The sequence below is a fragment of the Narcine bancroftii genome, chromosome 2 (assembly GCF_036971445.1).
Source record: "Narcine bancroftii isolate sNarBan1 chromosome 2, sNarBan1.hap1, whole genome shotgun sequence".
Taxonomy (NCBI): Eukaryota; Metazoa; Chordata; class Chondrichthyes; order Torpediniformes; family Narcinidae; genus Narcine; species Narcine bancroftii.
The window spans coordinates 11,583,073-11,597,353 of record NC_091470.1 but is presented as its reverse complement, the minus strand read 5'-3'; the positions used below and the strand labels follow the sequence as shown (position 1 = coordinate 11,597,353).

General features: G+C 48.4%; 1 protein-coding gene across 7 annotated transcripts in view; it reads right to left on the bottom strand.

Annotated features, from left to right (window-relative positions):
* Positions 1 to 14,281, bottom strand: part of ttll5 (tubulin tyrosine ligase-like family, member 5) — a 1,011,501-nt gene that overhangs the window by 91,011 nt on the left and 906,209 nt on the right. For all 7 annotated transcript variants that reach the window (XM_069915842.1, XM_069915845.1, XM_069915843.1 and 4 more), the window contains exon 29: positions 1,759 to 1,925. In XM_069915842.1, the coding sequence (XP_069771943.1) occupies positions 1,759 to 1,925 (167 nt within the window). The remainder of the gene's footprint in view (positions 1 to 1,758; positions 1,926 to 14,281) is intronic.

The following is a 14,281-nucleotide window of genomic DNA, read 5'->3' as shown; positions in this document are numbered from 1 at the left end:
ACCCTTTCACTAACCTCCACTCCCACTAAGCCTCCCCCATGCCCACATTCACTGGCTGGCACCTGCTATAATATGCATCCTCCCATTTTGTATTCTATTCCTATACAGTATTCACATATACCAGTCAGGAAATACAGCAGTTGGGACACAAGATATTAATTAAAAAATCCAGAGCAAACGACATCAGTGATGTTGACCATTTACGCAACTGGATCATCGACATCTTTGGGAGACAGTAAACCTCCCTCGTGTGGTTTGGCTGAGTTGTAGTTTTGGATCCATTCAAGTAGCCACCGAAATAACCAAGCCTGCTGAGGGAATGCCCTTACCACGTGCACTGCAGTGGGTCAGGGAATGTACCACGTGGACTACAGTGGGTCAAGGAATGTACCACATGGACTACAGTGGGTCAAGGAATGTACCACGTGTACTGCAGTGGATTGGGGAATGACCTTACCACGTGGACTACAGTGGGTCAGGGAATGTACCACGTGGACTACAGTGGGTCAGGGAATGTACCACGTGCACTACAGTGGGTCAGGGAATGTACCACGTGCACTACAGTGGGTCAGGGAATGTACCACGTGCACTGAGGTGGGTCAGGGAATGTACCACGTGTACTGCAGTGGATCAGGGAATGACCTTACCACGTGGACTACAGTGGGTCAGGGAATGACCTTATCACGTGGACTACAGTGGGTCAGGGAATGACCTTGCCACGTGGACTACAGTGGGTCAGGGAATGTACCACGTGGACTACAGTGGGTCAGGGAATGACCTTATCACGTGGACTGCAGTGGGTCAGAAAATGACTTTACCACGTGGACTGCAGTGGATCAGGGAATGACCTTATCACGTGGACTACAGTGGGTCTGGGAATGACCTTACGACGTGGACTACAGTGGGTTAGGCAATGTGCCACGTGTACTGCAGTGGGTCAGGGAATGACCTTATCACGTGGACTACAGTGGGTCAGGGAATGTCCTTACCACGTGGACTGCAGTGGGTCAGGGAATGTACCACGTGTACTGCAGTGGGTCAGGGAATGACCTTACCACGTGCACTGCAGTGGGTCAGGGAATGTACCACGTGTACTGCAGTGGATCAGGGAATGTCCTTACCACGTGCATTGCAGTAGGTTAGGGAATGACCTTATCACGTAGACTCCAGCGGGTCAGGAGCATCTCACAACCTCCAGCTCCAGGGGAAGCAAGCATGGGCAGAACATTTACAGACTAATATCTTAATTTATATATTTTTCCTAACATACAGCAAAGCAACAGAGCTTTCTGGCTCACGAAACCGTGCCACGCAATGACACTCAATTGGCCTACAACCCCAGCATGTTTTCAGTCATGGGAGGAATCCGGAGCACCCAGAGAAAATCCACGCAGACAGCGGGTGTACGTACAAACTCCTTATCAGCGCCGGTTTCCAACCCTGATTGCTGCCTGCCATAATAGTATAGTGTTGACTGCTAGGCGAACCGGGCCACCCGTGCGGTCTTCAACCACACACCTATTGTTGGCTCTCAACAACTTAAATGGTTGTAATAACCTTTTCTGCTTGAGAAAACTGACCCAATGGAATAATTGATTGACAGTTCTCCTTCACAGAAGGCAGAACACATCATGCACTGCTGCTGGCCTCAGCTGGCTTGGTAGTGTGACTTTCAGCCTCAAATGAAACACTTCACTCTTTTCTTATATCCAACAACAACTCCATTTGGGAAAGGAGGGCTCTTATTTCAGACCTTACCAGGAGGCATCAGAAGCAGTTTTGTTGACACATCCTGACTGAGGTGCTTGAAGATCAGGGTGGGCAGGTCGTTCCAGGCCAAAGTTACTGATTGACGACTGGCCAGATGGGGGCACAGACACACTCCCTCTGCTCACTGCTCCATTCGCCAGCTTCGCGTTGGAAAGCTGTGAGAAATAGAAAGGAAGAATCCCGACATTGTGGTGCCAAGGATGTCACTACATCACGTACCCACCCACACCCATGTCATTACTTTCAGGTGGCAAAAATTCCCCGAGGTAAAGCCACACATTATGCCCATATGCGGCTGTCAGGAGGCCACTCAAAAAGAGCAGGAGGTGCATGCGAGGCGAACTTTGTAACCCTCCTCCAGGAGGGATAATCGCCGGAGCAATGAGGTTCCCCCCCCCCCCCCGGCACCTGAATTCAGCTGCCTGAAAGCGGCTGCTAAGGGGATGACAATCAGCTGACGAGCGCCTGACAGCCCCCCTCCCCGCTGCCCCTGACTCCCCGGCACGGGACATCAGGGCAGGGGCGGCTGGCGTGAGCTGTCAGAGCTGGGGCGGCCAGCGCGGGCTGTCCCCATACTGATCCCACTTATGAGGGACAGATTAATTTGTTGCTTTCCAATGTAGGCACCAAGCACCAAATGTTTGTTGATCATCTGCCCATAGCCACGCCAAACTTTGAGTGCTCAGAGAGGAATCAGACCAGCAGAGAGCTTGAACTAGCAGAGGCATTGGGAGAAATATATAATCACACAGTCTCAGTGGTGCAGAACAACTTACATATGAACCAGTTAGCAAAAGACATGAGTGTGGCAAATAACAACCCAGGGAGTTTCTCAGAGCGAAATGCAAACACCAAATATGATGAATCTCTAAAACAAAGAACAGTACAGCACAGGAACAGCCCATTTGCCCACAATGTTTGCACCAAACATTATCCCCCAATTAAACTAGCCCCATTTCGGTCCCCACACTGATCCCACTGCCCCATTCTCTTCCCATACCCCCATGTCAGTCCCACACTGATCCCACTGCTCTGCTCTCTCCCCATAGCCCTGTATCAGTCCCAACACTGTGGGGCCGCAGGCGCGGGCAGACCAGTGGGATCAGTGTGGGGACCGACATGCAGCTATGGGGAGAGAGCAGAGCAGTGGGATCAGTGTGGGGACAGCCCGTGCCAGCCGTCCCACCCCATACAGCCCACACCGGCTGTTCCAGCTCTGACAGCCCGCCGCCCCAAACCTGACAGCCCAAAGGGACAGGAGCCGGATTGTGCTCTGAGGTGCCTCCCGTGCAGCTGTCCCTTCCAGGTGGCCAGCACTGCACTTTCAGCGCTGCCACCTGACGACCATAGCGAATATAGATCACCCTCAGTGAGGAGCGTTACAGCACTTCCTCCTCGCCCTTTCTCCAATTTATAACCTCAACCCGAGGACCAGACCCATCCTTATCCATAATTATCTTGAAACTATTGGGGTTGTGATCACAAAATCCAAAGTGTCTCCCTACACATAACTTCCATCACTGATTCTATCCTGCTCCTAATAAGAAATCCAGTGTCACACATCTCCAGTTGGGACCTCAATATATTACAGAAATTTTCCTGACACGTGTGACCCTCCAACTCATCCAGCCCATTTACAGTCTAGGAGTTCCAGTCAATATGTGGGAAATTTAAATCACCTACTATCACAATGTTGTCTCCATCAGTTGCCTGCTTCTCTCTGCAGCTAGAACCACAGAACACAACAGCACAGAAACAGGCCCCTTTGGTCCTTTTAGTTTGTGTTGAACCATTTTTTTTGCCTAGTCCCAGTGACCTGCAGCCAATCCATAGCCCTCAATGTACCTGTCCAAATTCTTCTTCAATGTTAAAATTGAGCCCACATTCACCATCTCAGCTGGCAGCTCGTTCCACACCCTCACCACTCTCTGTATGAAGAAGTTCCCCCTCATATTTCCCTAACTTTTTCCCCCTTTCACTCTTAACCCATGTCCTCTGGTTTGTATCTCACCTCCCCTCAGCGGAAAAAGTCGACCTACATTTACTCTGTTTGTCCCCCTCATAATTTTAAATACCTTGATCAAATCTCCCCTCTTTCTTATATGCTCCAGGGAATAAAGCCCCAACCTGTTTAACCTTTCCCTGTTTCTCAGTTCCTGAAGCCTGAGTAAATTTCTCTGAACTCCTTCTATCTTATAAATATCTTTCCTGTAGTTGGGTGACCAAAATTGCACACAATATTCCAAATTTGGCCTCACAAATGGCCTATACAACTTGACCATAACATCCCATATTCAATTATCTGATTTATGAAGGGCAATATACCAAAAGTTCCCTTTACAAACCTATCCATCTGTGACGCCACTATAAGGAAAGTGTGTATCTGTATTCCCAGATCCCTGTTCTTCCCAAAAACCTCAGTGCCCGACCATTCACTGTGAAGTCCAACATTGGCTTCTCCTTCCAAAATACAACACCTCACACTTGTCTGCATCAAATTCCATCAGCCATTTTGCAGCCCATTTTTCCAGCGGGTCCAGATCCTTGTGCAAGCTTTGAAAACCTTCCTCATTCCTTCTCCAATCTTTGCGTCATCTGCGAACTTGCTGATCAAATTTACCACATGATCATACAGATCACTGATACAGATGGAAAACAACAATAAAAACACAGAAATGCTGGAGAAACACAACCAGTCTCACAGTGTTCATAGGAGGTAAAGATATATTACAAAGAGCATGATCTGAAACTTCTCACCATTGTGCCCATTCCATTCACCGAAGTCCCTCTGTAGACTCAGAGTTTTCTGAACACTACCTGTTGCTGCTCCAGGCTTGGTATTGTCCACAAACTTGGACACAAAGCAGAGTGTCCTCAACACTATCTGTCCCTCCTTCAGTCTTGGTATTGCCCACAAAATTGGACACAAAGCAGAGTTTCCTCAACACGACCTGTCGCTGCTCCAGTCTTGGTATTGCCCACAAACCTGGACACAAAGCAGAGTTTCCACAATACTACCTGTCGCTGCTCCAGTCTTGGTATTGCCCACAAACTTGGACAAAAATCAGAGCTTCCTCAACATGAACTGCGGCAGCTCCAGTCTTGGTTTTGCCCACAAACATGGACATAAAGCAGAGTTTCCTCAACACTACCCTTCGCTGCTCAAGTTTGGTATTGCCCACAAACTTGGACACAAAGCAGAGTTTCCTCAACACTACCTGTTGTTGCTCCAGTCTTGGTATTGCCCACAAACCTGGACACAAAGCAGAGTTTCCTCAACACTACCTGTCGCTCCTCCAGTCTTGGTATTGCCCACAACCTTGGACACAAAGCAGAATTTCCTCAACACCACCTGTCACTCCTCCAGTCTTGGTATTGCCCACAAACTTGGACACAAACCAGAGTTTCCTCAATACTACCTGTCGCTGCTCCAGTCTTGGTATTGCCCACAAACTTGGAGACAAAGCAGAGTTTCCTCAACACTACCTGTCGTTCCTCCAGTCTTGGTATTGCCCACAAACTTGGAGACAAAGCAGAGTTTCCTCAACACTACCTGTCGCTCCTTCAGTCTTGGTATTTCCCACAAACTTGGACACAAAGCAGAGTTTCCTCAACACTACCTGTCACTCCTCCAGTCTTGGTATTGCCCACAAACTTGGACACAAACCAGAGTTTCCTCAATACTACCTGTCGCTGCTCCAGTCTTGGTATTGCCCATAAACTTGGAGACAAAGCAGAGTTTCCTCAACACTACATGTCGCTCCTTCAGTCTTGGTATTTCCCACAAACCTGGACACAAAGCAGAGTATCCTCAACACTACCTGTCGCTGATGCAGTGTTGGAATTGCCCACAAACTTTGACACAGAGCAGAGTTTCCTCAACACTACCTGTCGCTGCTCCAGTCTTGGTAATGCCCACAAACTTGGACACAAAGCAGAGTTTCCTCAACACTACCTGTCGCTGCTCCAGAGTTGGTATTACCCACAAACTTGGACACAAAGCAGAGTTTCCTCAACACTACCTGTCACTGCTCCAGTCTTGGTATTGCCCACAAACTTGGACACAAAGCAGAGTTTCTTCAACACTACCTGTCGCTGCTCCAGTCTTGGTATTGCCCACAAAATTGGACACAAAGCAGAATTTATTCAACACTACCTGTCACTGCTCCAGTCTTGGTATTGCCCACAAACTTGGAGACAAAGCAGAGTTTACTCAACACTACCTGTCGCTGATCCAGTCTTGGAATTGCCCACAAACTTGGACACAAAGCAGAGTTTCCTCAACACTACCTGTCGCTGCTCCAGCCTTGGTATTGCCCACAAACTTGGACACAAACCAGAGTTTCCTCAACACTACCTGTCGCTCCTCTAGTCTTGGTATTGCCCACAAACCTGGACACAAAGCAGAGTTTCCTCAACACTACCTGTCGCTGCTCCAGCCTTGGTATTGCACACAAACTGGGACACAAAGCAGAGTTTCCTCAACACTACCTGTCGCTGCTCCAGTCTTGGTATTGCCCACAAACCTGGACGCAAAGCAGAGTTTCCTCAACATTACCTGTCGCTGCTCGAGTCTTGGTATTGCCCACAAACCTGGACACAAAGCAGAGTTTCCTCAACACTACCTGTCGCTGCTCCAGTCTTGGTATTGCCCCAAACGTTTACACAAAGCAGAGTTTCCTCAACACTACCTGTCCCTGCTCCAGTCTTGGTATTGCCCACAAACTTAGACACAAAGCAGCTTCCGCAACACTTCCTGTCGCTGCTCCAGTCTTGGTATTGCCCACAAACTTGGACACAAAGGAGAGTTTCCTCAACACTACCTGTCGCTCCTCCAGTCGTGGTATCTCCCACAAACATCGACAGAAAGCAGGTTTCCTCTACACTACCTGTCGCTGCTCCAGTCTTGGTAATGCCCACAAACCTGGACACAAAGCAGAGTTTCCTCAACACTACCTGTGGCTGCTCCAGTCTTGGTATTGCCCACAAACTTGGACACAAGGCAGATTTTCCTCAACACTGCCTGTCGCTGCTCCAGTCTTGGAATTGCCCATAAACCTGGACACAAAGCAGAGTTTCCTCAACACTACCTGTCGCTGCTCCAGTCTTGGTATGCCCACAAACTTGGACAAAAAGCACAGTTTCCTGAACACAACCTGTCGCTGCTCCAGTCTTGGTATTGCCCACAGACTTGGACAAAAAGCACAGTTTCCTCAACACTACCTGTCGCTGCTCCAGTCTTGGTATTGCCCACTACCTTGGACACAAAGCAGATTTTCCTCAACACTACCTGTCGCTGATCCAGTCTTGGAATTGCCCACAAACTTTGACACAGATCAGAGTTTCCTCAACACTACCTGTCGCTGCTCCAGTCTTGGTAATGCCCACAAACTTGGACACAAAGCAGAGTTTCCTCAACACTACCTGTCGCTACTCCAGTCTTGGTAATGCCCAGAAACTTGGACACAAAGCAGAGTTTACTCAACACTACCTGTCGCTGCTCCAGTCTTGGTATTGCCCACAAACTTGGACACAAAGCAGAGTTTCCTCAACACTACCTGTTGCTGCTCCAGTCTTGGTATTGTCCACAAATTTGAACACAGAGCAGAGTTTCCTCAACACTTCCTGTCTCTGATCCAGTCTTGGTAATGCCCAGAAACTTGGACACAAAGCAGAGTTTACTCAACACTACCTGTCGCTGCTCCAGTCTTGGTATTGCCCACAAACTTGGACACAAAGCAGAGTTTACTCAACACTACCTGTCGCTGCTCCAGTCTTGGGATTGCCCACAAACTTGGACACAAAGCAGAGTTTACTCAACACTACCTGTCGCTGCTCCAGTCTTGGAATTGCCCATAAACCTGGACACAAAGCAGAGTTTCCTCAACACTACCTGTCGCTGCTCCAGTCTTGGTATGCCCACAAACTTGGACAAAAAGCACAGTTTCCTCAACACAACCTGTCGCTGCTCCAGTCTTGGTATTGTCCACAAACTTGGAGAAAAAGCACAGTTTCCTCAACACTACGTGTTGCTGCTCCAGTCTTGGTATTGCCCACTACCTTGGACACAAAGCACAGTTTCCTCAACACTATCTGTCGCTGCTCCAATCTTGGTAATGCCCACAAACTTGGACACAAAGCAGAGTATCCTCAACACTACCTGTCACTGATCCAGTCTTGGAATTGCCCACAAACTTTGACAAAGAGCAGAGTTTCCTCAACACTACCTGTCGCTGCTCCAGTCTTGTTAATGCCCACAAACTTGGACACAAAGCAGAGTTTCCTCAACACTATCTGTCGCTACTCCAGTCTTGGTATTGCCCACAAACCTTGACACAAAGCAGAGTTTCCTCAACACTACCTGTCGCTGCTCCAGTCTTGGTATTGCCCACAAACGTGTACACAAAGCAGAGTTTCCTCAATACTACCTGTCGCTGCTCCAGTCTTGGTGTTGCCCACAATCCTGGACACAAAGCAGAGTTTCCTCAACACTACCTGTCGCTGCTCCAGTCTTGGTATTGCCCACAAACCTGTATACAAAGCACAGTTTCCTCAACACTTCCTGTCGTTGATGAAGTCTTGGAATTGCCCACAAACTTTGACACAGAGTAGAGTTTCCTCAACACTACCTGTCGCTGCTCCAGTCTTGGTAATGCCCAGAAACTTGGACACAAAGCAGAGTTTCCTCAACACTACCTGTCGCTGCTCCAGTCTTGGTATTGCCCACAATCTTGGACACAAAGCAGAGGTTCCTCAACACGATCTGCGGCAGCTCCAGTCTTGGTATTGCCCACAAACGTGGACATAAAGCAGACTTTCCTCAACACTACCTGTAGCTCCTCCAGTCTTGGTATTGCCCACAAACTTGGACACACAGCAGAGTTGACTCAAAACTACCTGTCGCTGCTCCAGTCTTGGTATTGACCACAAACCGGGACACAAAGCAGATTTTCCTCAAAACTACCTGTCGCTGCTCCAGTCTTGGTATTGCCCACAAACTTGGACACAAAGCAGAGTTTCCTCAACACTACCTTTCGCTGCTCCAGTCTTGGTATTGCCCACAATCTTGGACACAAAGCAGAGTTGACTCAAAACTACCTGTCGCTGCTCCAGTCTTGGTATTGCCCACAAACCTGGACACAAAGCAGATTTTCCTCAAAACTACCTGTCGCTGCTACAGTCTTGGTATTGCCCACAAACTTGCACACAAAGCACAGTTTCCTCAACAATACTTGTCGCTGCTCCAGTCTTGGTATTGCGCACAAACTTGGACACAAACCAGAGTTTCCTCAATACTACCTCTCACTGCTCCAGTCTTGGTATTGCCAACAAACTTGGACACAAAGCAATGTTTCCTAAACACAACCGTCACTGTTGCAGTCTTGGTATTGATCACAAACGTGTACATAAAGCAGAGTTTCCTCAACACTACCTGTCGCTGCTCCAGCCTTGGTATTTCCCACAAACCAGGACACAAAGCAGAGTTTCCTCAACACTACCTGTCGCTCCTCCAGTCTTGGTATTGCCCACAAACTTGGACACAAAGCAGAGTTTCCTCAACACTACCTGTCGCTGATCCAGTCTTGTTATTGCCCACAAACTTGGACATAAAGCAGAGTTTCCTCAACACTACCTGTCGCTGCTCCAGTCTTGGTATTGCCCACAAACTTGGACACAAAGCAGAGTTTCCACAACACTACCTGTCGCTGCTCCAGTCTTGGTATTGCCCACAAACCTGGACACAAAGCAGAGATTCCTCAACACTACCTGTCGCTGCTCCAGTCTTGGTATTGCCCACAAACTTGGACACAAAGCAGAGTTTCCTCAACACTACCTGTCGCTGCTCCAGTCTTGGTATTGCCCACAAACTTGAACACAGAGCAGAGTTTCCTCAACACTACCTGTCGCTGCTCCAGTCTTGGTATTGCCCACAAACCTGTATACAAAGCACAGTTTCCTCAACACTTCCTGTCGCTGATCCAGTCTTGGAATTGCCCACAAACTTTGACACAGAGTAGAGTTTCCTCAACACTACCTGTCGCTGCTCCAGTCTTGGTATTGCCCGCAAACTTGAACACAGAGCAGAGTTTCCTCAACACTACCTGTCGCTGCTCCAGTCTTGGTATTGCCCACAAACCTGTAAACAAAGCACAGTTTCCTCAACACATCCTGTCGCTGATCCAGTCTTGGAATTGCCCACAAACTTTGACACAGAGTAGAGTTTCCTCAACACTCCCTGTCGCTGCTCCAGTCTTGGTATTGCCCACAAACTTGGACACAAAGCAGAGGTTCCTCAACACGATCTGCGGCAGCTCCAGTCTTGGTATTGCCCACAAACGTGGACATAAAGCAGACTTTCCTCAACACTACCTGTAGCTCCTCCAGTCTTGGTATTGCCCACAAACTTGGACACACAGCAGAGTTGACTCAAATCTACCTGTCGCTGCTCCAGTCTTGGTATTGACCACAAACCGGGACACAAAGCAGATTTTCCTCAAAACTACCTGTCGCTGCTCCAGTCTTGGTAATGCCCACAAACCTGGACACAAAGCAGAGTTTCCTCAACACTACCTGTCGCTGCTCCAGTCTTGGTATTGCCCACAAACTTGGACACAAGGCAGATTTTCCTCAACACTGCCTGTCGCTGCTCCAGTCTTGGAATTGCCCATAAACCTGGACACAAAGCAGAGTTTCCTCAACACTACCTGTCGCTGCTCCAGTCTTGGTATGCCCACAAACTTGGACAAAAAGCACAGTTTCCTGAACACAACCTGTCGCTGCTCCAGTCTTGGTATTGCCCACAGACTTGGACAAAAAGCACAGTTTCCTCAACACTACCTGTCGCTGCTCCAGTCTTGGTATTGCCCACTACCTTGGACACAAAGCAGATTTTCCTCAACACTACCTGTCGCTGATCCAGTCTTGGAATTGCCCACAAACTTTGACACAGATCAGAGTTTCCTCAACACTACCTGTCGCTGCTCCAGTCTTGGTAATGCCCACAAACTTGGACACAAAGCAGAGTTTCCTCAACACTACCTGTCGCTACTCCAGTCTTGGTAATGCCCAGAAACTTGGACACAAAGCAGAGTTTACTCAACACTACCTGTCGCTGCTCCAGTCTTGGTATTGCCCACAAACTTGGACACAAAGCAGAGTTTCCTCAACACTACCTGTTGCTGCTCCAGTCTTGGTATTGTCCACAAATTTGAACACAGAGCAGAGTTTCCTCAACACTTCCTGTCTCTGATCCAGTCTTGGTAATGCCCAGAAACTTGGACACAAAGCAGAGTTTACTCAACACTACCTGTCGCTGCTCCAGTCTTGGTATTGCCCACAAACTTGGACACAAAGCAGAGTTTACTCAACACTACCTGTCGCTGCTCCAGTCTTGGGATTGCCCACAAACTTGGACACAAAGCAGAGTTTACTCAACACTACCTGTCGCTGCTCCAGTCTTGGAATTGCCCATAAACCTGGACACAAAGCAGAGTTTCCTCAACACTACCTGTCGCTGCTCCAGTCTTGGTATGCCCACAAACTTGGACAAAAAGCACAGTTTCCTCAACACAACCTGTCGCTGCTCCAGTCTTGGTATTGCCCACAAACTTGGAGAAAAAGCACAGTTTCCTCAACACTACGTGTTGCTGCTCCAGTCTTGGTATTGCCCACTACCTTGGACACAAAGCACAGTTTCCTCAACACTATCTGTCGCTGCTCCAATCTTGGTAATGCCCACAAACTTGGACACAAAGCAGAGTATCCTCAACACTACCTGTCACTGATCCAGTCTTGGAATTGCCCACAAACTTTGACAAAGAGCAGAGTTTCCTCAACACTACCTGTCGCTGCTCCAGTCTTGTTAATGCCCACAAACTTGGACACAAAGCAGAGTTTCCTCAACACTATCTGTCGCTACTCCAGTCTTGGTATTGCCCACAAACCTTGACACAAAGCAGAGTTTCCTCAACACTACCTGTCGCTGCTCCAGTCTTGGTATTGCCCACAAACGTTTACACAAAGCAGAGTTTCCTCAATACTACCTGTCGCTGCTCCAGTCTTGGTGTTGCCCACAATCCTGGACACAAAGCAGAGTTTCCTCAACACTACCTGTCGCTGCTCCAGTCTTGGTATTGCCCACAAACCTGTATACAAAGCACAGTTTCCTCAACACTTCCTGTCGTTGATGAAGTCTTGGAATTGCCCACAAACTTTGACACAGAGTAGAGTTTCCTTAACACTACCTGTCGCTGCTCCAGTCTTGGTAATGCCCACAAACTTGGACACAAACCAGAGTTTCCTCAATACTACCTGTCGCTGCTCCAGTCTTGGTATTGCCCATAAACTTGGAGACAAAGCAGAGTTTCCTCAACACTACATGTCGCTCCTTCAGTCTTGGTATTTCCCACAAACTTGGACACAAAGCAGAGTATCCTCAACACTACCTGTCGCTGATGCAGTGTTGGAATTGCCCACAAACTTTGACACAGAGCAGAGTTTCCTCAACACTACCTGTCGCTGCTCCAGTCTTGGTAATGCCCACAAACTTGGACACAAAGCAGAGTTTCCTCAACACTACCTGTCGCTGCTCCAGAGTTGGTATTACCCACAAACTTGGACACAAAGCAGAGTTTCCTCAACACTACCTGTCACTGCTCCAGTCTTGGTATTGCCCACAAACTTGGACACAAAACAGAGTTTCCTCAACACTACCTGTCGCTGCTCCAGTCTTGGTATTGCCCACAAAATTGGACACAAAGCAGAATTTATTCAACACTACCTGTCACTGCTCCAGTCTTGGTATTGCCCACAAACTTGGAGACAAAGCAGAGTTTACTCAACACTACCTGTCGCTGATCCAGTCTTGGAATTGCCCACAAACTTGGACACAAAGCAGAGTTTCCTCAACACTACCTGTCGCTGCTCCAGCCTTGGTATTGCCCACAAACTTGGACACAAACCAGAGTTTCCTCAACACTACCTGTCGCTCCTCTAGTCTTGGTATTGCCCACAAACCTGGACACAAAGCAGAGTTTCCTCAACACTACCTGTCGCTGCTCCAGCCTTGGTATTGCACACAAACTGGGACACAAAGCAGAGTTTCCTCAACACTACCTGTCGCTGCTCCAGTCTTGGTATTGCCCACAAACCTGGACGCAAAGCAGAGTTTCCTCAACATTACCTGTCGCTGCTCGAGTCTTGGTATTGCCCACAAACCTGGACACAAAGCAGAGTTTCCTCAACACTACCTGTCGCTGCTCCAGTCTTGGTATTGCCCCAAACGTTTACACAAAGCAGAGTTTCCTCAACACTACCTGTCCCTGCTCCAGTCTTGGTATTGCCCACAAACTTAGACACAAAGCAGCTTCCGCAACACTTCCTGTCGCTGCTCCAGTCTTGGTATTGCCCACAAACTTGGACACAAAGGAGAGTTTCCTCAACACTACCTGTCGCTCCTCCAGTCGTGGTATCTCCCACAAACATCGACAGAAAGCAGGTTTCCTCTACACTACCTGTCGCTGCTCCAGTCTTGGTAATGCCCACAAACCTGGACACAAAGCAGAGTTTCCTCAACACTACCTGTCGCTGCTCCAGTCTTGGTATTGCCCACAAACTTGGACACAAGGCAGATTTTCCTCAACACTGCCTGTCGCTGCTCCAGTCTTGGAATTGCCCATAAACCTGGACACAAAGCAGAGTTTCCTCAACACTACCTGTCGCTGCTCCAGTCTTGGTATGCCCACAAACTTGGACAAAAAGCACAGTTTCCTGAACACAACCTGTCGCTGCTCCAGTCTTGGTATTGCCCACAGACTTGGACAAAAAGCACAGTTTCCTCAACACTACCTGTCGCTGCTCCAGTCTTGGTATTGCCCACTACCTTGGACACAAAGCAGATTTTCCTCAACACTACCTGTCGCTGATCCAGTCTTGGAATTGCCCACAAACTTTGACACAGATCAGAGTTTCCTCAACACTACCTGTCGCTGCTCCAGTCTTGGTAATGCCCACAAACTTGGACACAAAGCAGAGTTTCCTCAACACTACCTGTCGCTACTCCAGTCTTGGTAATGCCCAGAAACTTGGACACAAAGCAGAGTTTACTCAACACTACCTGTCGCTGCTCCAGTCTTGGTATTGCCCACAAACTTGGACACAAAGCAGAGTTTCCTCAACACTACCTGTTGCTGCTCCAGTCTTGGTATTGTCCACAAATTTGAACACAGAGCAGAGTTTCCTCAACACTTCCTGTCTCTGATCCAGTCTTGGTAATGCCCAGAAACTTGGACACAAAGCAGAGTTTACTCAACACTACCTGTCGCTGCTCCAGTCTTGGTATTGCCCACAAACTTGGACACAAAGCAGAGTTTACTCAACACTACCTGTCGCTGCTCCAGTCTTGGGATTGCCCACAAACTTGGACACAAAGCAGAGTTTACTCAACACTACCTGTCGCTGCTCCAGTCTTGGAATTGCCCATAAACCTGGACACAAAGCAGAGTTTCCTCAA